General features: G+C 38.9%; 2 protein-coding genes across 3 annotated transcripts; both read left to right on the top strand.

Annotated features, from left to right (window-relative positions):
* Nucleotides 1–1,762: 1,762 nt before the first annotated feature.
* gtpbp4 (GTP binding protein 4) lies at nucleotides 1,763–9,485 on the top strand. Its single transcript, XM_026374834.1, has 17 exons — nucleotides 1,763–1,810; nucleotides 2,898–3,068; nucleotides 3,164–3,267; nucleotides 3,468–3,604; nucleotides 3,999–4,099; nucleotides 4,240–4,332; nucleotides 4,839–5,030; nucleotides 5,763–5,828; nucleotides 6,084–6,173; nucleotides 6,262–6,372; nucleotides 6,495–6,572; nucleotides 6,973–7,024; nucleotides 7,119–7,219; nucleotides 7,428–7,625; nucleotides 8,030–8,095; nucleotides 8,561–8,704; nucleotides 8,858–9,485. The coding sequence occupies exons 1-17, from the start codon at nucleotides 1,763–1,765 to the stop codon at nucleotides 9,008–9,010; spliced, it is 1,905 nt and encodes a 634-aa protein (XP_026230619.1). The 3' UTR covers nucleotides 9,011–9,485.
* Nucleotides 9,486–10,005: 520 nt separating this feature from the next.
* LOC113172053 (WD repeat-containing protein 37) lies at nucleotides 10,006–24,720 on the top strand. Of its 2 annotated transcripts, none has more exons than XM_026374860.2 (14): nucleotides 10,006–10,172; nucleotides 11,747–11,914; nucleotides 15,085–15,181; nucleotides 15,567–15,662; nucleotides 16,016–16,080; nucleotides 18,649–18,784; nucleotides 18,904–18,975; nucleotides 19,227–19,271; nucleotides 19,483–19,559; nucleotides 19,634–19,871; nucleotides 20,151–20,292; nucleotides 20,871–21,005; nucleotides 21,216–21,330; nucleotides 21,571–24,720. In XM_026374860.2, exons 2-14 carry the CDS (start codon nucleotides 11,777–11,779, stop codon nucleotides 21,700–21,702), a joined length of 1,488 nt encoding a protein of 495 aa, XP_026230645.1. In that variant the 5' UTR covers nucleotides 10,006–10,172; nucleotides 11,747–11,776; the 3' UTR covers nucleotides 21,703–24,720. The 2 variants fall into 2 exon arrangements, with proteins under 2 accessions (XP_026230645.1, XP_026230644.1); XM_026374859.2 differs by having other exon boundaries at nucleotides 19,631–19,871.
* Nucleotides 24,721–25,217: the final 497 nt, after the last annotated feature.

Here is a 25,217-nt window from a genome sequence, read left to right as displayed (position 1 = left end):
ATATTAAAGGAAAAAGGAAATTAAAGTAAAGTTTTATGTCGCAAATGAGAAATGTCTCTGAAAAGGTACAAATAAAACACTTTCTATAAAATAAAGAATTATTTTAAGAGCATTCAATAAAATACAACATTATTACCTAAACAAAGTTGATGACAAGAAATGTTTTTTAAAACACAATACTGCTAAATGAAGTAAGTTTAATTGGTAATGATCATAAAAGCCTAAAACAGACTCTGTGAGCACTCCTACAAATATTAATGAAAACATTTTTTTTTATGTTATTTTTTCCTAAACTCAAAAATAGAAAAACTAAAAATAATTGTGGCACATAAAAAAATGTGGTCACACCACTAAGTTGTACTAACTTAGTACCCTCTTTTTTAGCAGATGTCAGTGCTTGAAAGCTCCTTTGTAACTAGCAAACTGACAATGAATTACTGTTCTTATTTTAGTCACTGGGCAGCTTGTTTGTTTTTTTACTCTGAGTGAGACCTCTTCTTGTTTTTCTCCTCTCTGGTGCAGTAGTGAACCCCGAGCTGTCATACTGAGCTCGAGCTCACGCCCCTCCTTCTCCCGCTCCTCCCTCGAGCTCACAGCGGGCCGCTCTGATTGGTCGAGCCTGACCGTCGGCGCATGCGAACACAGTGGTGGTGGGCGTGGTCGACATTCATTAACGCCATCTGATTGGCTGTTTCCACATCACCGCGGATCACAACAAATATGGAGAAATCAGCCAAAACAGAGGTAACATCAATAAAATAATCATAATAATCATAATAATAATAATAAATCCTTCCTGAGCCAATCAACAACAATCAACTGACAAATATATTAAAGATGAAAAATAATACAAATAAATTACACCCTGGTAGAGTGATAGAAGACCATACCATAGACCAGCAAGCTGGCTCCAGCATCCCCACAACCCTTAATAGGATAAGTGTTATAGACAGAAGCCACAGTCACAGCTTTTAAAAGACTCTGAGGACATAAGGAAAAAGATTCTCTGGTCTGATAATACAAAGTTTAACTCTTTGGGCAGAACTCAAAGCACTCTGTCTGACAACATTCATTGCCAATAGTATCTCTCCAGAAGCATGGTCATGGCAGATACATCTCAGTAGCAGAGGCAGAGAAGGATAAAATTAGATAACTACACGGAGGCGCTAGAAGAAATCTTGTAGAGACTTAGCCAAGAAGGCTTGAAGCTGCACTGCAGGGGCTTTCCTGAGTCAAGGGTTTACGAACAGAGAATGTCATTGTCGAGTGGTGAAAAAGTCCTCTTAGGCAAGGTTGAATATGAATGTACATGTTGTGTATGAATAAAACGCATCTTAAAAAAAACTTGTCTGTTTATATAGATTAGTTTAAACATTTTAAAGATGTATTTACATAAAAAAAGAATACTGTTATTTGTGTAGTTTATATTTTGAACGAAAGCTGAGTACAGTACAGAATTATGTCACTGGGAAATTAATTTGCAAATAAGAGAAGAACGAAGAATAACGAAGAAAACATTAAATAAAATAAAAAAAAACGTAAGCATAGTGCACCATTATCTGTGATTTTACAGATAAGAAATACAAAATAAAAAGATATTTTATGTTTTATAGTTATTGTTGTTGTTGTGTGTGCTCCCGGACACCAGGGGGCGATGTGCAGAAAACCCCCTCGAAGTGTCTTCAGCGTCTTTTCCGGTTTAGGCGGAACACCGAGCTTCCTTTCCCCGTGCCGTCACCGGACCACAACGTGTCCTGACAAAATGGCACTTTATAACTTCAAGAAGATTATGGTGGTTCCCACCGCCAAGGTAAGTTTTATTTCACGTTTCAAGTCTTTAAACCGCTGTTGTTTTACCCGTTTTGTTGTTGAGCTGTGAGAGACGGTAGAAGACAGAAACAACTCGATGGGATTCTGCTGGGAAGGAAAACACGTGTTGTGCTACTGAAAAGAGACATGATCGTGCTTTATGACTTTCTCTGTTAAGAAAAACAGTGGTAACATAAATAACTAGTCCTTAAAGTCTGACATGTAATGATTGATAAAAAGGTTTTCTTGTCTTGTAAATATTCGCCGACACAGTTGACAGAAGACCAGATATGTCACGCACCAAACTACGTTCGTAAATATTGAAGTTTAAGACGACAGTCTGTCCGGTAATCACACAGGACAGATGTCCGAATGATTTAAATATCTATATAGTTATATAATATCTGTATAGATATAGATATTCATCATATCAAAACAAACATCGTGCTCGTGTTTTATGTAGTACTTCATCAGTGCTTGGCCCTTTAAATATCAAGTATCATGTACCATCCATGGGAAAAGTAAAAGTTCTCGTCTCTTAAGAAAATGTTCTACTATCTTTGGTGTTTATTTGCCGAATTGACAAGAAAACGTTGCTCGTTTTGAGGGCGTCATCAAAACATGATTAAAACGTGTCTTGTCTTGCCGACCTGCGATTATAAATTAAACGAACTGTTGTTTTAATAGGAGTTTGACAGGACTCTAATAAAATGGGGGAAATATAGGAACACAGCATGTTTTTGTTAATAAATGTCAAGTAGCAGTTCCAATGTGCCATAATATTGTTGCATGTAATATGTAGACAACATGATGTTCTGGTATGCATGGAGTATTTGCACTATCTTCAGGTGCAATTGATTGCCTCTTAGTTTTAAGATAAGTAAAACGTAAACACAAGCAACACCCCCTCCAAGTCATAATTCAAAACATTTTATTTTGAGGTTTTCTATAAACAAATCAACACTTCATTATCAATGTTTCAAAAACTTTACAGTAAAAATAAGCATGATCATAAAATACCTGTCAGTTCTTTTTTTATTGTCCGCTGCTTCACCACCCTGATCAGTTTTCTGTTCCCCTTCCTGCAGGAATTCATCGACATCACTTTATCCAAAACACAAAGGAAGACGCCTACGGTGATACACAAGCACTACCAGATTCACCGTATCCGACACTTTTACATGCGAAAGGTGAAGTTCACCCAGCAGAACTACCATGACCGCCTCACGCAGATCCTCACCGACTTCCCTAAGCTTGATGTAAGTCAAAACCTCCCTCTGCAAAAATGTCACTTCTGTCACTGTTAACAGGTCATTTTAAGAACAGCTGGTGAATTGTGGTTATGTTTCCTCAGGACATCCATCCGTTCTATGCAGACCTCATGAACGTGTTGTATGACAAAGACCATTACAAGTTGGCTTTGGGACAAATAAACATCGCCAAGAATCTGATTGATAAGTAAGTTTGTCTAAAGTCCTGTGCTGATTGTCTCTCATATTGCTTTATATTATTGTGATTGGCTGCAGCTTTTACTGTGGCATGCCTTTGGTCTTCCTAATGAGCCCTAAAACGATGAAACAGATACAAAGCTAGAATTTTAACAATCAAGGGAGTGAACAAACGTCCTCTTTTTTTTTTTTTTTTATTAATCTTTCCAGTGTTGCCAAAGACTATGTGCGTCTGATGAAGTATGGAGATTCTCTGTACCGGTGTAAACAGTTGAAGAGAGCCGCCCTCGGTCGTATGTGCACCATTCTGAAACGGCAGAAGTCGAGTCTGGAGTATCTGGAACAAGGTAGCTGAGAGATTCATTGTGTTGTTGCTGAAATATTTATTTCAGGGACCTTTGCAGAAAACAGAAGTGAGATTTATTAGCTTACTGTTGTTATCAGTTGGACTGATCAAATGTGTCTCAGATTCTTAGCAGGTTCAGTTTTTGTACTTTTCTCTTCCACTGAAGTTTCTGTGATTCTGTTTTAATAGTTTTATGCATCATTTCTTCTTTAATATATGGAGGAAAACTGCATTGTATTGAATTCAACTAAAGACAAAAACATAGTGAGGGTCCAGGGTGCACACAGCCAAACTTCATTCATTCATACTGCATTTATTTTAAGCTTGCATGTCAACACAAGTCACCTAGATTTAAATACATTGAAATAAATCATCTTCCTGTTCATCTTCAACAGTGCGTCAGCATCTGTCCCGTTTGCCAACCATCGACCCCAACACAAGGACCCTGCTTCTGTGTGGTTACCCCAATGTTGGCAAGTCCAGTTTCATCAACAAGGTAGATGACACCATACAGCAAACGCAGAGTGCGACGACAGTGTCTAAAGTTTATGTTTTGTCGTGGAGTTTTTTGGTCTTTCAAGAGTTAACTGTCCTGATTCCCCTTTTACATAGTTAACTTGGTGTTTTGTTGTTCAGGTGACCAGAGCAGATGTGGATGTTCAACCTTATGCTTTCACCACCAAGTCTCTGTTTGTGGGTCACATGGACTACAGATACCTCCGCTGGCAGGTAAAATGCTGCAGCTCTTACTGCTGCACAGCACTCGTGGTTCTCTGGAGTTACCTGCAAACACATTCTGCTGTCTCTCGTGTGTTTTAAATTCCTAGCTAACTTAACTATCGTGTTGATATACCATTAATATTTCCTGAAACCATTTCTTATTTGGAATATAGGGAATTTATTTGTTTTTAAATAGAATTCCTTTGTATTATCTTTATCTCGGTTAAATCAAGAACTTCGTCCTCTTGAAAAGCTAAAGCGGTGACGATGACCTGTTATGTAGGGCTATTTTAAGTGTTTCCTGATTTGTACTGAAATTGAGTTACTGCTAAACACTGCCTTTAGTTAATTATTGCCTAAAGGCAGAGATACTAACATAGATTCACCTACTGTAAAACCATTATAAAGTTAATTACATTATTTATTATTTTAAATGAGAGCCACATTTCTCTTATGTTTCCACATTCTCATCCTGTCATCCTCATCTTTCTTATGTTAATGCTGTGTGCACAAAGGTGGTGGACACCCCCGGTATCCTGGACCACCCTTTGGAGGAGAGGAACACCATCGAGATGCAGGCGATTACAGCTCTGGCTCACCTGCGAGCGGCCGTTCTTTATGTCATGGATGTTTCCGAGCAGTGTGGTCACACCCTCCAGGAGCAGCTGGAGCTCTTTAACAACATCAGGCCTCTTTTTGCCAACAAGGTCAGAGACCGGTGTTTTACAGCTGTTTTGCTGCCTGAGATAACTGTTAGGGAGAGAGTATATCATTTTACAGTTTGTCTTTGCTGTTTTTTCTTTGGGCCATGGTGCTAATTTTTGGTTGTATTTATTACTTTTTGCCAAACTGTGACCGAAAAGCAAACGAATCTGCTGAAATTAGCAGCTACATGTTCAAAATGTGCTGCTATATTTTAGGTGACTGTATTTCTCTGTGTCATTACTATATTTTCTGAAGCTTTGAATCATAACAGATGGAAGTTAGAACGAGTTTAAAGTTCACTGATGAATTTAACATTTCTTAAGAAATTTCTTGCCCTTGAAAATATGAGAAATAGAATTGATCTTGATCTTTTATTGCACTGACGCATGACTTTGCACGTCAGTGTGCTCAAATGGACTAAGATCAAAATCACAAAGCCACAACATCCTTTTCTTTAATCTGACCAAGGATCTTTGTTGTATGTTCCCCTCCTCTGTGTCTGCTCTGACCTTTTCTTCAATTCTTTCAAATTAAGGCCTCAGAGACCCAAAATTAATAATATACATAAATAATGCAGATGTTTATTTATTAGTTCTAAACATATTGACTCTACAATGTCTGCTTATAGAAAATATTTAGCTTCTTTATCAGGAAGATGAATCTGAGAAATGTTTTTGTGATGGTGTAAAATCTTTAAGATCAAATGTTTAAAGTAAGTTTGTTTTCCCTTGTAGCCGCTTATTATTGTGGCCAACAAATGTGATGTGAAGAAGATCAACGAGCTGTCTGAGGAGAACCAGGTGGGTGAAACTATATTTATTAAAAAAAGCTGATGGCAGTGAAAATAATTCAGCCACTGTTGCTAAATAAACAATTAATTTTCTCTGTAAAGATGATGAAAAATGTTATCTTTTTTATTTTGGACCTAGATAAAAAAACTAGTGGCTAGTCCCTTACACTAAGACCTGCTGTTTTGTTTCAGAAAGGTTTTACTCAGTGTGTTAGAGGATCATCTTAACCTCATGGCTGCTTCATTGATGGTTTTCTCTTTACAGAAAATCTTTGCAGACCTCACTGCTGATGGTATCTCTGTGATTGAGACCAGCACCCTCACTGAGGAGGGAGTCATGCAGGTTAAAACTGAGGTGAGACACAGAGAATATCAGGCTGATAAAGAGTCAGTGAAGTGTGGAGTATTGCAGTGATTGTGATCCATGGTCTTATGTTTCCCAGGCCTGTGACCGGCTCCTGGCCCATCGTGTTGACACCAAGATGAAGGGCAAGAAGGTCCATGATGTTCTCAACCGGCTCCACCTGGCCATGCCCTCAAAGAGAGATGAGAAGGTGAGTCGTTATTTGAGCTCTGATCATCATCAACTCCGTGTGCTGCTGCTCCTTGTGTCAGCTGTCTAATGATGGTCGTTAAATCTTACTTTTGTATTTTTCTCTCCTGTTGTCATTTCCAGGAGAGACCTCCGTTCATTCCAGAGGGAGCTTTGATGCGCAAGAAAGCGATGGAGGTGGACGCCCCCAAACGTAAACTGGTACGAATGGTGTTAACTTTAAGAATAAGGCAAAAAAAATACATTTTTTAAATCCAATACTGTACTGAAGTGTTTGAGTACTTCAGATGTGTCCTACTTGTGTACAATAACCAAATATCATAGATTTTACTTCAGTAATACTTTAGTTCCTCTACTGCCTGAGAATATCAACACAAACTATCAGCACTTGTTAAAGTAGCTCAATTTACTTTACATTTACATTAATGCACCAATATTATTAAAACTTTCTAATGTGAAACCTTCAGTTTAGAGTATTTACATTGTGGTATTAATACTTTTATTTAAAAAAGAGAGTATTTCTTTCACCACAGGATTCGATTAAAATAAGATGTGACACACGTGAGTGCTCTGTAAAACATGTTCACTGTTCATCTTACAGGAGAGAGATCTGGAGATGGAGCTTGGTGACGACTACATTCTTGACCTCCAGAGTAAGATTTCTCATTTGAACTGTGATAGTGAATGTTTGTAAAGGAGTTGCTTATTTCGGCAGCACTGATACGATTTTAATTATCTATTTTAAAGAATATTGGGATCTGATGAACGAGGATGAGAAGCAGGATAAGATCCCTGAAGTCTGGGAGGGCCACAATATAGCTGATTACATTGACCCTGACATCATGAAGGTGAGTGTATGCTATCATAGCTATGTCTTTCATTGTCTTTCATTCTGGGGACTTATTTCTTTTTGCATTCTTCAAATCCTCCACTCAGTAGAATGAAGGAGCTCCTAGTTCCTCTCCAAACCAATTTAAAATAGAGTGATGGAGAAGTTTATTAGTTTTATTTTCAATCTTTCAGTCAATCTTCTAAACATATTGAGTTCTTTCTCAGAAACTGGAGGATCTGGAGAAGGAGGAGGAGCTGAAGGAGCGAGCCGGAGAGTACGACTCGGATGAGGAGAGCGAAGACGAAGAGATGCAAGAGATTCGCACTCTGGCAAAACAGATCCGAGAGAAGAAGCACCTCATGGTCATGGAGTCTAAAGAAAAGGATGTGCACGGGCCTCGCATGCCCAGGACTGCCAACAAGGTGAGAGGCGTCGAGTTTCTGTTATTGATTAGTTCAGTCTCATCACTGTTGGATTGGTATTGGTGTGTAAATGTCAGAAGGTCAGTAACGAGTAATTGAACATGCAGCTCTGTGCAAAGGTCTTAGTCCACCATTCAATTTTTATGGTTGGGCAATGCAATTATAACCATTTACATATTTACTACTTAGTCTCTTTATTATAGAATACAACTACAGCACTACAGCATATAAAGATATCTGGAGAGGTCATTGTAGCATCAGTTTAAAAAAAAAAAAGTTAATGGTTCCCAAGACCTTTTCACAGTACTGTACACATTAACATACATCTGACAACATTAAGTTTAGTACAGCATATGATCTATTGATTGTGATTGTGCTTCTGTTTGTGTGTTTGATGTGCGCAGGTTGAAAGGAAGAAGCTTGAGAAGGAGATGGGTAACCTTGGTCTGGACATGAACGACAAGGATGATGTGAGTTCTTTATTTAGATCAGAACCTACAGGATACATTGACTTCTATAGTATGATATAGATTAATTAATAATGTGGCCTATACCCAGTTTTATAACTTACTGGTAACATGTTACAGCTTTTTAGAGAGCTAAAAATCTTCAGCAACAACTTCAGCAATGTCCTCACAACAGTTACTACAATAGTACAATACAGTAGTAATGTCCTTTGCTATTCTGGATCTTTTTTAGCACTTTCAGTGGTGGTCAGGGCTCACTCCTTGTTGCACTCACTAAAATATTAAATTCACTTTTGTATAAATAAATAAAATGTCTGTACTTTGTTTACTTTTGCTAAAATGAATTAACTTTATAACTTTAAAAGTTATGAAGAAGCCTTTGAGAATGTGTGAAAGCTGCTGTATACGGGCAAGAACTCAAATATTTTTCTCCACATGTTCATCCACATCTTCCTCTTGTAATTTCAGAGTCACTATGCACAGCAGGCCCGTCGGTCCCGCAGCGTCGCTAAGAAACGTAAGCGTGAAGCTTCAGCCCCTCCAACCTCCAGAACCCGCAGTCAGAGTGCCTCCCGTCCACCACGAGACCAGTCTGGTTTAAGAGATCCAAAGGTACAACATGTCGTTATTTTTTATTTGAGTTATGCTGCCAATGATTTTGTTGCTGAGACTTTCAGGTTATGAAGACAAAGCTTTGGGGAATACCATATGACCTCATTCTTACTCAGGAACTCATGCGTTTTTGTGTTTATGGTTTTTCCTCAGATGGTCAAAAAGGCAAAGAAGATGATGAAGAACTCTCAGAAAGGCATGAACCGCCAAGGCAAGAAGGGAGAGTCCGACAGACACGTGTTTGATCTCAAACCCAAACATCTCCTGGCCGGGAAGAGGAAGTCGGGCACCACAGATCGCAGATAAAACAGCTTTTTCTGGACTCTTGAAACCTGGACTCTCTTTTGAGAAAGAGAAGCTACTTGTGGAGATGTCTATGTGCTGTTGTCTCTGTACATTGTACACGTGGCATCATAGAAAACTGTAACACCGCTGGTGAACTGCTCCGACCCATTTAAATGATTAGTTATTATAATATCAGTGTCTTTTGTAAGCTCTAAAGCTTGCTGAACCTTTCATCTGGAACCAGTTGATGTCTCATCAGAATCCCCTGATTCTGATTAACGGTGGAAATGTCACATTGTACAGTTGTTAAACTGATTTGTGTATAATTACACAAGTTTTCCTCTTGCCAGAAGAAGTTAAGTGAACTTCTGTGCCATAATGTGGCACAGGCAGTGCTGGCATAACTTTGGATAAAGTGATGATCCTTCCATAACAAGCCTCCTCTTACAAATTATTCATTAACTAGGAAGCTTAATAAATATACATAATAACTAAACACAGGTTGTCCTGCATTTAATAAAACTCTTCTGTAAGATTTCTTTTTAAATTTATGAAAACCTGAGGTCTTGCTCCATCTTTTCCATTATTTATGTCTTGATTTAGCCCCTTTGGCACAGGGATGGGGGGCCAAGTCAAAACTGAATAATATACACATCTAGGAATTTATAGGTCAACATGTTTTACAAGCCAAGAGCAACACTTTTATTCGACATGTATTGCCGTTAAGAATTGCTTTTGCAGCATCATCATTTCACAGCATGAAAAAGTACAGATAAACTTATGCAGATGAATGAGCAATTTGTTTACAGATGTTTAATTATTTCCTAATTTTGAACGCTTTGCTACTTTCCTAATTGGCCGAAGAATACAGAATACTGTCTTGTATTTGTTGAATATTTAACCGTTAGTTGTTGACGTGTTTGGCTTTGGTAACAATCACGAAAGCAAGAAACGAGTACGTTTTGACTGGAGTTTGGTGGGAAGCCATTCTTGTCTTTTATTGCGAAAATCCCCGTCCCGGAATTGGCTTCGTTATCTTTTGTCACGGAGCGGAGCTCGTCAACTGTCAACACGGATTCCGGACAAACCCAACGCAGCTTTATGTCACATCAAAGAAAATGTTAGAAAGGGTGACATTTCCTTTAACATCTCGGAATAAAACCCAGTATTTCTAGGCTTTCTGGTAAGTTGGAGAGCATGTTTGGACAGGTTGTCTTACCGTTAGCCCGTTAGCATGTTTGGTGGCACCAGCTAACGGGGATAACGTTAGCTAGCTTTGCTTCGCGCTGCAACGGCTAACATTGTCTGGACTTGCTAATGTTCACTTTTACTTATAATCAGAGAATTATATTAATGCTCACATTTGATTTGTATTTTTTGCTCTTGAGGTACTGTAACACGGTGAAGCTTAAAGGGATTTCAAGCTGACATTTTAGGTGACATCAGTGACAGTCTGCAAGAGGAACTAACCAGCAGTCAGGGCGTCTGACAGCTAAACCAGGCTGTTTTTATTTAGTCTGGGACGTGTTACACATCACCACATAAAGTCATGTCTTCTCTGGGAACGCCCTGGCTAAAGAAATGAACATAGCTACCTGCTTTATTTAAATGGTTTGGCTTCAGAGGCATCCTTATTAAAGTTCAAGGGCAAACATAGCATTGATAGCAGGAGCCAGATTTGTGTTGTGATTACTGTGACATGAGCATAAGAATGAACCCCCCTCACCCAGATACACAGAGGAACATCTAACAACATCTTATGAATCTAAAGGAACTGATCAACAAAGCTGACAGCCTACAGGCTTCTGAAAAAAGGGTTTATCTACAGGAGTGGGTAGCTTTGTTCATCTATGACTAATAGTGTAGGACTTAAGAATGATATGAATCATGATAAACAAGTTTGCAAAGAGAATTAAAAACACAGTTGTCCTTGAATGATATGTGCAATACAGTAATCAGTAATCAGTTAATCCAATCCAACTGAGTTTTGCAGATTTTTGCCTGTTTGTCATTCAAAAGTAAGGAACTCACATTGCTAATATATTATTATGTTATAGTTGATTCATTTAGAAATAATTTGCAATTAATTGGTTAACAGATAAGTAATCATTCATTTGTCAAGTTAAAACAGACATAAACTTTAAATTGAATGCTTTTCATTTAAACAAAGCATGAGGTAACAACCGAACTTTATAATCTGAAGATGGAAACTTGTGATAATAATAATATTTCACATTCTACCTGACAGCCCAAATTGTAAAGTGATTTTGTTGTCCTGTAACTAAACATCTAAGTTATCTTAAGATGGTCTTGTAATGATTTTTTTCTCCCTATGTCCCTAATTAGTTTTACTCTAAGCATGTCCTCTTTCTCCAGCAAAACAATATTCAGAATCATTTTTAGATTCATTTCCTGTTTTCAGCAACAAGAAGAAAAGATGCTGCCATCACTGCACGCTTCGCAGTTTCTGTCTCAGTAATCCCACTTGTTACACCTTAAAGTACCCACTGAGGGTTTGTTGAGCCTATACAGTCAGCAACACTCTGTTTCACACTGATTTACTTTGTCACTTCACACTTTCGCTCATCGAGGCTGCCAAATACAACCGCTGCCAAGTACAGCACAGTCATCTTAGGTTTCCATGAGTGTAGATTTGGAGTGAGGGACTTGCATGGCCCCGCACAACACTTCAACCACTATTTGTTCTCTTGACCTTGTGTCTGATTGTGTTTCTTTTGTGTGATTGTGAACTTTCAGACTGTGGTTACATCAGGTTAGGAAGCAGGGATGCCGGTGGAGAGTGGAAGCAGTGCTGCTGCGCGCCAGGCTAAACAGAAGAGGAAGTCCCACAGCCTGTCCATCCGCAGGACCAACAGCACCGAGCAGGACCGGTCTGGCCTTCAGAGAGACATGATAGAGGGACAGGTGAGGACTCACTAATTGACACAGTGGACATAAACAAACAGTTAAACTGTCAAAATGTCTAGATAACAATCACTTGAATCATCACAGTGAATTTCCAGCTGCTCCACTTGTGTCATCCTCTGTCTGTTGTAATTAACTTGCTGTACTGCTGTTGCTGTCAGCACCGGCAAGCTGTTTAATTTTAAGCCTAAGCCAATTAGGTTTTAATGCACCCGTTTGGAGGGAACACAATGGTTTATTTTGTTGCTGGCTTAACCTTTAAGGTTATTTATAGTTAGTGGTTAAAACAGATGGATTTAAAATAGACTAACATTTTAGCAGTTTACTTGGTTTTACAGTTGACTTAGGTGGATTAATTGGAAAACTTGTGGCATTTCACTCTGACTAGAAGCAGCTTTGAAGAAATTCATTTATTCCTGGGATGCTGAATAAACAAATTGACCTGGAGTTAATAATTGGCTAGATTACATATGTGCTTGATTTATGTGTTTTAACTAAACAAATGTAATTACATATTGCTGTGACACAGACTGCAACAGCTGTGATCGGATTGATTGTGATTGATTTTTTTTAGTACACTGGAAAAACAGTTTAGACTGTGTTGATTCAAGGCAGAAGTATAAATCAAGCCTTAAGCGCAAGCTCAGATACAATGAGGATAACATAAAGCAAAGCTGCATGGTTTGCTATGTCTAACTGGAGACCAAGTAGAGAGTATGGGTATGAGGTACAAGGAGCTGGTGTAATCCTTTCCTCATGACATGTTATTTTGCTCTGGCTCCTTTGGTCCCAGTCTTCTGATAACCTGGAATCCTTCATGAGAATGGAGGTAAGTTTCAGGTTTCTAGACCTCTGTGTTTCAGACTGTAGCGGATCTCCCCGTATACAGTAGGTTTTAGAGCTGACTTTAGTTGTGTAGGTTTGGTGTAGATTTGATTTAGACGAGGTGTGATTTATTTTTCTCTCTCTCTCTCCCTTTGTTCTGTTTTGATATTCTGTTAAATTCAATTTTATTTGTATAGCGCCAGTGTTTTATCACAAAATAAGTCTTTACAGTGTTTAAGTCCTTACAGAATATAATTGTATACAGAATTATATAAAAACCAAACAATCCGACTTGAGCAGCACTAGAACCCAGTGCAGAGAAAAAACTCCCTTTAGAGGAAGAAACCTCCAGCAGAACCAGGCTCATGGTGGGCGGCCATCAGCCTTGACCAGTTAGGGTGAGTGGAAAGAGAAGAGAGAAAAGAACAGAAGGCAATAAAGACAACAACAAGCAGCAAGAACATTGGACAGGTCGGTAGAACCAGTAACTGGACCCTGGAGATATACAGCTCCAAGGAGGAGGATGCCTGCAGAAAAGGAGGGAGAGGAGGAAACACAACTACAGAAGAGAGAAGACACAAAGTTAATGACACGAAATGGTGGGATTTTAATTGATATAGGAGAAAGGAGAGAGGAGAGGAGCTCAGTTTATCAGTAGAGGTCCCCCAGCAGACTAACCTATATCAGCAGAACTAAGAGATGGTTCAGAGTCACCTGATCCATCTCTAACTATAAGCTTTATAAAAAAGGAAAGTTTGAAGTCCAGTCTTAAATGTAGAGAGGGTGTCTGCCTCCCGAACCTGAACTGGAAGCTGGTTCCAAAGGAGAGGGGCTTGATAGCTAAAGGCTCTGCCTCCCATTCTACATGTGGAAACTCTAGGAACCACAAGTAAACCTGCAGTCTGAGAACGTTCTTATTCTTATTTTAGATATTCCAGAATATTTCTTACAGGAGGTTTTTGTTCTGTTAGACGTTCTGTAAGTGGAAGTTACATCCACATTTTCCAGTTAGTTAGGAGAGTTTAACGCTTGGTTGACCAAATGCACTGGAAGAGAAATAATAATGTACAAGCAAACTTAACATCACTTCACTTCTAGCTGAGAGATACCTGTTAGGTCACACTGTGACTATGGACTGTACTAGCATGTTGCTGTTGTTGATCAATGCAAACAGTGTCACTTATCTTCTGTGGAAAGTTAAGATTAAGATTAAGATTTTATAGCATTTAGGACTTGGATAAGCATACGTTATGTATATTTCCCCCATGTTGCAACCCGTCCTTCAGCCCCATCTTCTTCTTTTCAGTTATTCTGATGTTCTGCACCGTATTCAGCTGCTCACATGAGCCTATGAATGCTAACAACACACTTGAATGATTTCTTTAGAAAACATAGCCGCAAGCAGCAATTCGGCCCAAGCAAGAGTGCATTATGCAAAACACACAGCATTCACATACAAAAAGGCCCCACTGAGCCGCTTCACCGGGATTGGACAAAAGCTTTGTGGAAGTACAGTCTATTTTGCTTGAATGTGCTTCTGACTACTATAAATGTTGAGTGTTAACAACTATAAGAAGTGTAATTCATGAGCAGGGTTTATAATTTAGGTTTTTATTTGGGATTTTTGCTGCAGATTGGTAAAAACTGAACTCTCATTACATGAATTAGTACTATCTATAATTTATCTATAAATTTGTACAGATAACAGATCACAGAGCATGTAACATACACAGTGTGTGTTTGAAATACTTCTTTTTCTTGATTATGGTTATGTTACATTTTAGCTTCTTCAATAAAACAAGCCAAAGTTCTAGACCTGTTTATAAGATGACAGCCCAGTAACTGTTTCCCATTTATAGAATATGTTATTGATTGTTTCCAGTTTTAGCCTGAAACTGCAGTTCACTCTCATTTCCTTCCTCAACATGTTTTGTACTCTTGCTGCCAAATACAGGATTTCATACACTCATATTTCATCCTTCGTTCACAATATATTACTTATTGCATCGTTAGATTTCATTTTACAGTCCGTGATTATAGGGGTGCTCAGTCTTCCATTTTCTTTGGCTTTTATGCAGCATTTTATATGACTGCCAAGAGACTCACATTCCAGCCGTGCACTTACATGCACTTACATGCTTTGCCCGTCACTTCGCTCTATACTTCACATCAGTTCCTCTTTTTCCAGCCTGTACCTACTCCATGTTAATACCTATGTACCCATAGAACGTCATCCACTTCTCTACACGGTATTGAACTGAAACACCTGCACACACTTCAGGCACTTCAGTGATAATCGGTGATGTTTCCAGGTTGTTTAGTGTTCTCCTTTTCTCTCCCTGCAGGACTCCAAACTGCCTCTGTCTCTGAGGAGCAATCTGCTGGACCTGTTCAGTCAGATCGAGAGGGAGTTTGAAAACCTCTACATAGAAAACCTGGAATGTATGTCATCATGAAAGCAGAAACCGTTGCTTTGGTTTTATCACGTGGGATTTTTGGAGGAAATAGACTAAGTCGCCAGTTTACTTCTGTAAATAAACGTTAGATATAAAAAACTTCAATAGTCCCAGAGGAAAATAGTCCTGTTAAAGCTGCTCTGTGTTAAAAATAAAAGGGAAATACCATAAATACACCACACACACAGACTATATTAATTTATGTCTTAGTATTCTTAGTATTCCGTTGCATGTCAACTAATCTGCTCTGAACATGGGGGCACTGATGGCAGGGAAACACGTGCCATGTTGAATAAAATGTTTGTGCATTTATGATGCAGTACAGTCTTATCTTTGTCAGTGTTTGAATAACATCACTTGTTTGACATCAGTACGCAGAGAAATTGACACGCTGAACGATCGTTTGGCTGCAGAGGGACAGACTTTCGAAGGAGCGGATTTAGCCAAAGGAGCACTTAAAACAAAAGGTGAGTCATACTCTATATCCATCTACATTTAAATTGTAGGCATATTATTTTGAAAGGAATGCATACAGTGACATATGAAATGTTTTAAAGTGGCTACAGGGAAGTTCTTCAGATTTGTAGGATGAACTACATAGATTTTGGTGGTCATATAGTTGCAAGACAAAGTATGTGAACCTGAATAGGGATTTCATGGAATTTCACTGTAACCTAAGTAGGGACATTTCATTACATCTGATACAACATCCCAGACTCATGTATAAACCTATTACACTTAAACTGTGAGTCTGCACAGACTTTATCATTAGAATTATCATAATCAATTCACTGTTGTTTGGATTTCTCTGTATTTCCAGCGAGTCATAGCACCAGCCAGCTGTCACAAAAACTGAAGACGACCTACAAGGCTTCCACAAGCAAGGTAAATATCCATAACCCTTTAGCCAGTGCAGAAGAATTGAAGAGCTATTCAGAAATGTGATTCAAATTTGATCATCAATGTACATGTTGTAGGTTGATGTGCTTGTGTTTTTTCTGTATCTGAATCACTTTAATAAGCACATTATTGAACATGTAGTGGTTTGAGAAATGTTGATTTGTTGAATTGACTTTTGTGTTCAGGGGAAGTTACTTTTTTCACTTGTCAGTGTAAAATCATGTTAAAGAGAAGAACTGTCTTTTTCACCTTTTTGCTCGTAGCCGCGTTCAAATTCTTGCCATGCCAGAGTAGGTGGATCCCGCAACTTCAGCGTAACCAGTTGGGAGTTGTGGGGTGGAGACTCATGGGTAACTTGTTGATTTTTCCCCCTTGTGTGCCAATATGCATGAACAGCCCAGCCAGGGGGTCGACACTCCCTCCCCAAGAGACTTGGTCATTCAAATGTAGGGGTTTGAGCTTTTTCTGAGTGTCTGTGTGAGATAAAACACGACTTCATGATCTCACTAACAGGCTTTTTCAGTTGCACCTCTTCAGTTTTGATTCAGCTACTTGTTGGCATTCACATAATGGTACACTCCGGAGACATGTTTAACATGAGGTACAACATGCTTTCTGTGCCTTGACTAATAAAATATTCAAGGTGGGGGAGCATTTTTTGGCTGCTTTAGATAATTGCTACAATAATGTCAGAGTGTGTGGTCTGCCGTAAAGTGCTCGGCCATATCAGACTTAGATTTTATAGCCTTTTAAAATCAACACTACCAAATAACTAAATGTAAATGTAGTGATTTAGTGTCTTAACCCCATAAATTCAAATGTACAGAGTACATTCACTTAATTCACTTTATATGAATAAATTGTGAGATATCTCAACTCTACAAAACCCAGATAATCAGCTCAGCCATCACTAGATTTGAAGTTGATTTTGTGTTCTTCCACTACACAGTACAGAGAGGGGCATGTTACATACAGCCAGTGTACTGAATCTGTTAATTATTATTTTATAACAGTTGATCATTTTAGCTTCCGTCACAGATATTGATTTAATTGTCCACACTAATACCTAAACCTTGATGTGGCTATGGCAGACTGCACGCTGAAGCACCACACTGTAGAGCAATAACTGCTGGCTGTGTTAAATTCACTGCGCAGCCAGTTAATTAAAGCTTATTTTGCAGTGCTTCATGTTTCTCTAAGCGTCCCAGTCCCCATTGCTTATTTTTCTTTTTTTTTTTTAAATGTGACATGCATCAAGTATCACATTTGACCATTTTCTGGACTCATCATCATTGTCAGTGCAGTCCGAGACACACAATTGACACACACATTTTCACATTGTCACAACTTTAACTTAAAACAAACCTTAATGTTAAGAAAAAAATCTGCTTTCATGCTAACAAATAGCAACCACTGGTTCCCATCATGCTCAGCAGTGGTACTTCACTTTGACCAATAATTTGTTAATTTAATCTTTAACAGATGAGATTTCGAACAACATGCTGTGTTCTGTGTGTCATGAGATTCATTTTTCAGATGAATGATGTGATTCTCTACCCTTTTCCTTTCAGTTGGAACTTATTTAGTGGTCTTTGTCCAAAACGAACCAAGAGTCCAGTTTGTATCATCCCCATCTTTAATGTAAACATCTTGACCAAACCTTGATCTGACTGAAAATAATTCCTAATCAGTTTCTGTCTCACCATAACTCAATATTTTTGCCCCTTGCCCCCTTTTTTATATATATATTTTTTTTTCTTTTTTTATTTCATGCAGTTTAGCATTTACAGTAATCCTCTTATGATAAATGCAATATACGGTACTGACACTTAATATTTTCTGCATTATGTTGATACCAGGTCTGGGTTGATTGGCTCTTGATATTGTTTGTTTTATAGCACTTGGAGCTTCAGATTGGTGGGGTGTATGTCAGCCCCACCTGATGTGCATAGACGTGCTTAAAACAAATAATTCTGACAGATATTTTGATAAAGTCTCTTGAACCCAGGGCTGATATGAATAATGCTTTTGTCAACCAAAGCTTCTTAGCCAAGGCTTATTACAAGGACCCTGCTGAGCAGCTTCTCAGTGAACCTCAGTTCTGCTGACCTGGTTCCTCCCTTAGTCATAGCAGGGTTCCCACACAGTTCCAGACAAGTCTCAAAAATAACAACTGACCATTTTCAGGCTTTAAAACATTTTGTAAATGTTTAAAACCAAATACATTGATGTAGCATTTCAAATCTGTGATATGACTCAGAAATGCTTGACTTGCTAAACAGGCCTGAATCATATCTAGTGATAACCCGTGTTAGGCTCTGATGTCCCAAAGTGCTAATTTCTCTAAAAGCCTGTCAATGCCTTTATTGAAGTAGGTGTGGGAATGCTGAAGCATATCACATGCATCACCAACAAATCAGTCTTCATACCCACACAACATGAACATGTGGATGATTCCATTTTGAGAGGTACATTGTGTGGGAGCCCTGTTAGGTACATAGCTGGGATTTTTTCCACTTCTCTGTGTTAACTTGAGTTTGGTGTCGCTGTCAGATTGTGTCCAGTTTCAAAGCGACCACGTCCAGAGCCGTGTGCCAGCTGATCAGGGAGTATGTCGGCCACAGAGACGGCATCTGGGACATCAGCGTCACCAGGAGCCAGCCAGTGGTGCTGGGTACAGCATCTGCAGGTATTACACTGATCCACTCTCTTTCTAGTCAGAACCGTTCATATACAGCATGCATCATAAAATGTTCAATCGAGTCTGTGGTGAAGTGCTGTAAATCTCCTTCCTGTGTGCACCAACAGATCACACTGCGATGCTGTGGAGCATTGAGACGGGAAAGTGCCTTCTCAAATATATGGGCCATCAAGGATCAGGTAAAGTTATTAATGTATACGGCCTTTAGTACTTGTACTAGTACCTAAAGCGTGTTAACACAAACTAAACTATTGTCACATAGAAACCAGCTTTTAAAGTGTTTTGTTTCTGTTGTTGCTCTGAATGTTCTTGAACTTCATGTTGACTTCAGTCATTTAAATACTTTAATTAGCAAAGATCTATAATTGTTTTGTAAAGAAGCTGCATTTGAGAGGAAAACCTCCTAATTAGGATGTTTCTGTCTCCACAGTCAACTCCATCAAGTTCCATCCAACTGAACAAGTGGCTCTAACAGGTGATGATTCAAAACTAAAACATCACAAACACAGAAGTAAAAAAGCATTTTGATTCCTGAGTTTGTAATAAACTCTGTTACCACAAGAAAACCGTTTTTTTTTTTTCAGGAAATGTATATTTTTGTTCAACAAAACATTAACAGATCTGAGAGGGATGTGGCTTTACGTTGTCTCATGGTCTCCTTCTGAACCCTTCTCTCTCACTGACAGCCTCTGGAGACCAGACAGCTCACATCTGGAGATACCTGGTGCAGCTGCCGACTCCACAGCCCGTTGCAGATATCAGTGTAAGTATCATCAACAGTACCACCACCTGTTGTGTGCGTTACTGGTTTATAACTCTCTTCTCCTACGACAGCAGCAGACACCCTGCGAAGACGACGTGGACTTCTCCGATAAAGATGAGGCTGATGGCGAGGTTGAGGGCCCGAACGACTGCCCTTCTGTCCGCGTGCCGACCACAACTCTGCGCAGCCATCAGGGTGTGGTGATCGCTGCGGATTGGCTGGTGGGGGGCAAACAGGTGGTGACGGCCTCCTGGGATCGCGCTGCCAACCTGTATGACGTGGAGACCTCAGAGCTGGTCCACTCACTTACAGGTGGGATGATCAGAATATGAAACTAATGCTGTTCATAATGAAACTGTAAGCACTGGTATAACCTATACAGTGTTTTTAAAGAGGGAGGTGTGTGTTGTACATACTTCTCAACAAACTATTCGTATTGTATTTAAGTGAAGCTGTTCATTATCAAAAACACATTATTAACATAACATAATGATAAAGACAAAGTGATGAAAGTGTGTGAGGAAGAGTTTTCTGGGAGGGTTTTCATCTTTCTGCTTATCCGTGTGCATATTTCTGTGTGTGTGTTTTCAGGCCATGACCAGGAGCTGACGCACTGCTGCACACACCCCACCCAGCGTCTAGTGGTCACCTCCTCCAGAGACACCACCTTCAGGCTGTGGGACTTCAGAGACCCGTCCATCCACTCTGTCAACGTGTTCCAGGGACACACAGAGTCAGTCACACACACACACACACACACACTTTTTATCTATTTTGATAAAACAGTAAATCTGAAAAGCAATTTAATGAATTGAAACCATTATGTGTTTGTGTCTCTACATTGTTAATTTATCATTGTTGGAATTGTAGACGTAATTAACTCCAGCTTCACCCTTTATTTCATAAGTTTGTGCTATAATCTCTTTTAATATTGATTCATACATTTTTATACCCCAAATACTTCAATTAAAGCACTTTTAATACAACAGATGTTGCACAGTGTTTTACAGAGAGATAAAATGATGAGGTAATTTATTCAATAAAAACACAGAGAAGATCATATAAACACAATGTAAATAAGAGAACAAAATAAAATAGTAAAAGATTTGAATAAAACCATAAAAAATACACCACTGAGCAGATAAACATCAAAACATGATTAGTCACAATGTAGTTTTAATTTGTATCATCGGGGGGTGATAAGGCGTTAGATATAACGGCCACACAAGAGAAACTTGAAGCCATTTCCAACTGTATAAAACATATTCTACAAGTGAAAAGTTACTGAAACTAATTTGGAGTCTTTTGCAGCACGGTGACGTCTGCTGTGTTCACGGTGGGAGACAATGTGGTGTCTGGGAGTGACGACCGAACTGTCAAAGTGTGGGACCTGAAGAACATGAGGTCGCCCATAGCAACCATCCGCACCGACTCTGCTGTGAACAGGTGTGTGTGTGTGTGTGTGTGTGTGTGTGTGTTACCTGTAAACCTGCTGAGATGCAAACAAACAGATGAGGCAGAAGCACAATTGAAATAAACAAGTTGATTATTATGGTTGTAATTCATAAATACATGTAACATGATTCTACTTCTTCTTATTATTATTATTTGGTGACGTCCTGTCTTTCATACTGTTGTTTTGTTTGTTCTGTTCAGGATCAGCGTGTCAGTGAACCAGAAAATCATCGCTCTTCCTCACGACAATCGGCAAGTCCGGCTGTTCGACATGTCCGGGGTGCGACTAGCTCGACTCCCACGAAGCAACAGACAGGTCAGTCAGTGGACAAACACCTCTCCTTTCATTGTAAATGTTGTATTTAGTGTATTTACAGAAGAATGTTTGAGATATTTCTAATTCCTTTTGTTTTTAAATGTCAAAACATTTGACTAGTTTGACTACTCTAAATGCAGCAACTTGTATTTTGTAACATTAAGTAATGTAACACTGTAAATTATGATTAGCGTCTTTCTTGTCTTCAGTGTTTGACTGTTGCTCATTGTTCTGGTACAGGGTCACCGCCGCATGGTGTGCTGCTCCGCCTGGTGTGAAGACAACACCTCCTGCAACCTTTTCACCTGCGGCTTCGACCGACAGGCCATCGGCTGGAACATCAACATCCCTGCTCTGCTGCAGGAGAAATGACCTCCACGCCCTCGTCCTCCTCCTGCTACTGTAACCTTACAGTGATACTCCACCAATCGTTTGTGTTGGGAGTATTAAACACAAATCACCTGTGGACTTAAAAGCAGCTGGATAAAGTAAAGTTTCATTTTTCTTTTTGGATGTGAAATCTTGTTCATGTTGTACCTGTTAAGATGACTGACAGTCGTCTTTTGAGCCTACAGGAGGTCAGTTTTTCATACTCCTCCAACAAACTAAAGGACAAGAGCTTGAATATACAGAAAACAGCGATTTGTCACTAATAAAATAAAAACACAGGAAAAAGCACACAGACATAACACGAGGTTCAAATTTGTTAAAATAAGAAAAGCAGAACGCATTTAGAAGGAGGATTTAGCTATATGATGATCTGCACATATCTGCTTGATGCTGGTTTAAGATACATTACAGCAAATCCAGTTTGTGCCACCAACAGCAAGGACAACAGTCTAATGTGTATTTGAGGCTGTTCTTTAATTTCCTGATTCGTGTTTTTGCTGTTGTGGCCAAACCAAATGTGGCCAATTAAAACGGTGCAAATGGCAGCTCAAGAAAGACGTTCTTCCTCTTCTATTTTGAGGAACTAAATCTTTTTCTGGTTTGGCAAATAACATGAGAAGGTAAATTATGTTGGCCAGGAAAAATATTTTTATTTCATTTTTTTCAGCGTTAAAATTGATTTTTCAGGAGTTTCATTCCAGAAAGTTTTGTTTGGCCGCTGAGATACAAAACTCAACATGGTCGGACATGGAGACTGAAATCACGACACGTCTTCAGGATCCCCGACCTTCCAAACTCAACCAAACTTCCAAAATATCCAGAAAATCTGATGTTTCTTGTTGTAAGAGGACCTCACTTATTTCTACGATGGCTTTATGCTAACAAAGTAATTCTGGGTCTGGTTTAGTCTGGTTCGCTGCATTCAGGCACAGAACAAAGTGTAGGTAATAAGTGTTGTGAGGCGTTTAGGACAGTACAGAGTGTAGGTTATCACTGTTTTGAAAGCCCCTAAAACCAAACCCCAAAAATCAAGTGTGAACTAAATTATAGGTTTGGAGAATTGTACCTTCCTTACCTAATATTTATGAAACTACAATTAACAGAATACTAAAACTTAACATGATTAATTTGCTCTAAAGCCAGAAATCATGATTATAAAAGCAGTTTTTTTTTGTCAGTTGACAGACAATCACGTTTTGGAATGAAACTTTCCTTTTATTTGCCGTTTGTTTCTGCAGATTCAGAAGTCCTGGATTCTCTGTGTGAGCAAATAATGCACCTTTTAAAAAATGACGCCAATAGCTGTTAGACTTGTTGTTTTCGCCTTTAAGCTTCTGTATATAGTCGACACAGTCAGAGTGGAGAAGTTGGACACGAGTCAACAACAGAATCTGTCAGGAATAACATGGTTCTGCTGTGTTGTGTGGAAAAAAGCTGATTGTTTCCACATGTTGCACAAAAATAACTCACTGGATCCTGTGATGAAATCTAATTTCAGTCGACATAAAAAGGGATGAATTCAATACTGGCACTAAATTTGACGTATTGGAACTGATGCTGAAACATTTCCCCTGACACTCAGCACAGGTGTTGAACTAATACCTGACATAGTTGTTAAAAGAAGAAGAAGAAGAAGAAGAAGAAAGCTTTTGATTGAGTTTATCGCAGCGCCCTTTAGTCATTAGTGTAGAAACACTGTTGTGGGGATTCCGTCTGTGTCATGTTAGTAATGGTACTTTAAAAACAAGTTAAACCACTGAGGAGTGTTGTGATGCGTTCGCTGTTACCCGCTTTGCTTTCCCACTGCCACTAAAACACACAGCCAAAGCTGCATTGTGTGTGTGTGTGTGTGTGTGTGTGTGTGTGTGTGTGTGTGTGTGTGTGTCTGTGTCTGTGTGTGTGTGTCTGTGTGTGTGTGTGTGTGTGTTTCAGATGACTTAGGACGAAGTCTGTGAATCTGTCTGCTGACACCAATCAAAGGCTATAAACGTGTTTAATGTAGTGAGAAGGGCAGTTGAGGTTTCGACTGCAGTATAGCGTCATACTACTGTTGTACTTTGTCGTACTCGACAGCCTCATTAGTCACAGCGACACGTTAGCACAGTTCTTTTCAAAATGATTGTACGTTTAACTTTTGTAGTGTTTTTGCTGGTTTGTGTCCATTCGCACGTTCGGTGGACACCCACAGTTTTGTGTTTTATTTACAGTTAACAGCTGCCTGTTGCGAACTTGTTGAGTATTAGTATTTCTAACAACAGAATAGCTTTAGAAATACAGTGTTTAAGATCACTTTGGACTTCAGCACTTGTCGATACGCCTGCATCAATGTCCCAAATAAAGGGAGAGTTTCAACAAACTAAAGGGACGGCAGCACTTGTCAAAGGCAAATGTTACATGTTAACCTCCTGTTACTTTAAAACCATAACGTCTGTATTATATGAATTGTAATATATAAAGGAAAGTCGCCAGTTCGGCTGTATAGTGTATAATTTGAGCTGCAGCTGTTTTATTAGCCTTCTTAACTTGATGACACGTGGCTGCGTGTTTTGTTTTTATTGTGTCCATTTAATGGCTGATGAATGTTGAATATAGTTTATCCAGTATTGTTTTTTTCTGTTTTCACTGTTTAGGCAGGTTTCTGTTCACTGCAGCTGCATTTTTTTTACCAGCACACTCACACGTTACCATGTTCATGATTCACCAGTTTAAACTGTTTAAACTCTGTCAATCAGATCACGTCACCACCGAGCATCGGCTGTCTCACAGCTGCCTTCTCGAGGCCTTGTAAAGTTGTGGCTCCTTGGTGTTAGCAGTGTTACGTGTGATCAAAGTGGTTGATGTAGAACAATAAACACCACAGCTCAGTTCTCAGAAAATAAAAAAAAAGAAGAGTTGAAAACCTGTTGGATCGACTTGACCGCAGTTTTGTGGGTGATAGCTGTGTAATGATGGAACAAGCACCTGCTTGTGAAATTCAAATAAACCATTTGTGCTGTTTAAGTGTTTTCTACTTGACTGTTTTTTAATTACGTGTGTTGTTGTCTTTGTAAAGGTGATGGACAAAATGTAGTTTTTGATAATCTAGTTTTTCTAATACTAGTGAGTCTCACATGACCCACCTGAGTCCTAACAACCCCTGTCAGTCATGTTTTAATACTTTACCTAAAATGTGGGGGGTCTCTCTTTTTTTTTTTAAAATGTCTTCTGTGATCAGCAAAACAAGTTGATCCATGGGATAAAAGGTGGAATTAGAATTAGATAAAGGATGAACAAACACAAAACCTAACACAAATAGTTTATTTGCAGTGATAAAAATAGTCATGACCAATATAGACTACGTACTGAATAATAAAAGTTTACGTAGCGTTTAACACCAGTGGCTTTCAGTAGTAGTATTCATTTACATTTCCTAACAGTCTTTAAGATATTTGTAAAGGAAAAATGAGGGAAATAACCAATAAATTACAAATACATCTTTCTTTAGTAAATCTGGACTC

Source organism: Anabas testudineus, chromosome 17, assembly GCF_900324465.2.
Source record: "Anabas testudineus chromosome 17, fAnaTes1.2, whole genome shotgun sequence".
In the NCBI taxonomy this organism is placed as follows: domain Eukaryota; kingdom Metazoa; phylum Chordata; class Actinopteri; order Anabantiformes; family Anabantidae; genus Anabas; species Anabas testudineus.
The sequence above is the reverse complement of the archived record's forward strand: the minus strand, read 5'-3'. Positions and strand labels throughout refer to the sequence as shown.